Raw genomic sequence first — 2,039 nt, 5'->3', positions numbered from 1 at the left:
AGACGCAGATGGAGACGGTGGACCACCAAAGAAAAAAGACAAGACGGTGAAATCAAGGCAATATAGCGAAAGCTACCTTTCATTTGGATTTACTTTCACGGGGGATGCTGCGGCACCGGCTCCGCTATGCTTGGTGTGTGGAGAGAGGCTGGCCAATGCTGCCATGGTGCCAAGCAAGCTTAAACGACATCTCCAAATGAAACACCCTTTTGTTCAAAACAAGCCCATGGAATATTTTGTACGCTTACGTAGAAACAATGAGAAACAAGCAACTTTTTTGAGAAACAACACAAAGGTAAACGAGAGAGCCCTCAAGGCTAGCTATATTGTTGCTGAACTTGTTGCTAAGTCAAAAAGTCCCACACTGTGACAGAAACATTGATACTACCAGCTTGTAAAGCCATTGTAACGGAGATGCTTGGACCTGACGCGGCCAGAGAGATTAATAAAGTGCCTCTCTCGGATAGCACAATTGCCAGACGCATTGATGACATATCAGAGGACATTGAAACTGTTGTTTTTGAAAAAATGCACATCAGTAGGAAATTTGCCTTGCAACTTGATGAGACGACGGATCTTAGTGGAAATTGTCAGCTGTTGGCCAACGTGCGTTTTGTTGATGGAGAAGCCATCAGAGAAAACTTTTTATTTTGCAAGGCACTGCCAGAAAAGTCAACAGGAGAGGAAATATTCCGGGTCACTTCAGAATATCTTGACAAAGGCGGACTGGCCTGGGAAAACTGCACAGGTGTGTGTACTGACGGAGCCGCAGCCATGGTCGGGCGCAGCAAAGGCTTCGTGAGTAGAGTCAAAGAAATAAACCCAAATGTTATTGTAACACACTGTTTTTTGCACCGCGAGGCTCTGGTTGCAAAGACCTTGCCAGTAGATCTTGGCACTGTGTTGGACGATGTGGTGCGCTTAGTAAACTTTGTGAAGATGCGGCCTCTGAAATGTCGCCTATTCGCGTCTTTGTGTGAGGAGATGGGAGCGGAACACAAAGTGTTATTGCTCCACACGGAGGTCCGCTGGCTGTCGCGCGGCAAAGTGCTGGCCTGCGTGTATGAGCTGCGAGAGGAGCTCAAGGTTTTTCTGACACACGAGAGGTCTGATTTCTCAAAGCTGATTGAAAGTGATGAGTGGTGGGCAAAGGTAGCATACCTTGCTGATATATTTCATCAGCTGAATGAGCTGAACACTCGTATGCAGGGCCGCAATGAAAACTTGCTCACCAGCACAGATAAAATGAATGGATTTCGTGTAAAAGTGCAGCTCTGGAAACAGCATGTGAACTGTGGCAACCTTGAGATGTTCCCCCTCACAGAAAAATGTCATCATGGCAACACTGCGGCAATGCGCAAGGTGATTGGCACACATTTAAAAACCCTTGAGGAGAAGCTGTCATTTTATTTCTCGGCAGACTCCACAGAATGTCTGGACTGGGTTAGGGACCCGTACAGCTCTGCATCCCTCCCGGGAAAGGACATGACTTTACAGGAGCAAGAAGAACTCATTACACTGAAACAAGATCGTGGTTTAAAGCTCAGCTTTGCTGATCTGCCGTTGGACAGATTTTGGATATCTGTTGCCAAGGAGTTCCCCATTCTGGCCAACAAAGCTATTATGATATTGCTTCAGTTTTCAACCACATATCTGTGTGAGCTGAGCTTCTCAAGCTTGATTGCCATAAAAACTAAAAACAGAGAGAGACTGAGAGCTTTGGAGCAAGAGCTTCGGGTGTGTCTGTCTACCATTCCTGCCAGGTTATCCATTTTGTGTTCATCCAAACAGGCCCAGGTTTCACACTGAGTCAAAATGCATTTAGAAATGATTAACTATTATATGTAATGTGTTACATTTTTTTCCAGTTTTAAACATTCAAAGTGAATCAAAAATACTTCTCATTTAACAATAAAAATAACAATGAAATACAGATATTTTAAGGTTTCTCACAATTAAATGAAACAGTGTTCCAGGGTTCATAAATGAAATACATCTTTCCATTACTGATGTTCTGAGTCAGTGTTATTTTTTATTTC

General features: G+C 43.9%; 1 protein-coding gene across 1 annotated transcript; it reads left to right on the top strand.

Moving 5' to 3' along the window:
• The first annotated feature begins 414 nt into the window (after nt 1-414).
• Nucleotides 415-1,809, top strand: LOC117506058 (SCAN domain-containing protein 3). The gene has a single exon (XM_034165583.1). It carries the CDS (start codon nt 415-417, stop codon nt 1,807-1,809), a length of 1,395 nt encoding a protein of 464 aa, XP_034021474.1.
• The last annotated feature ends 230 nt before the right edge of the window (nt 1,810-2,039 follow it).

Source organism: Thalassophryne amazonica, unplaced genomic scaffold, assembly GCF_902500255.1.
Source record: "Thalassophryne amazonica unplaced genomic scaffold, fThaAma1.1, whole genome shotgun sequence".
NCBI classification, from domain to species: Eukaryota; Metazoa; Chordata; class Actinopteri; order Batrachoidiformes; family Batrachoididae; genus Thalassophryne; species Thalassophryne amazonica.
This window is presented reverse-complemented; position numbering and strand designations above follow the sequence as displayed.

Coding starts and splice junctions, on each gene's coding strand:
- LOC117506058 (XM_034165583.1), top strand. CDS start 415: ATGCTTGGACCTGACGCGGCCAGAGAGATTAATAAAGTGCCTCTCTCG.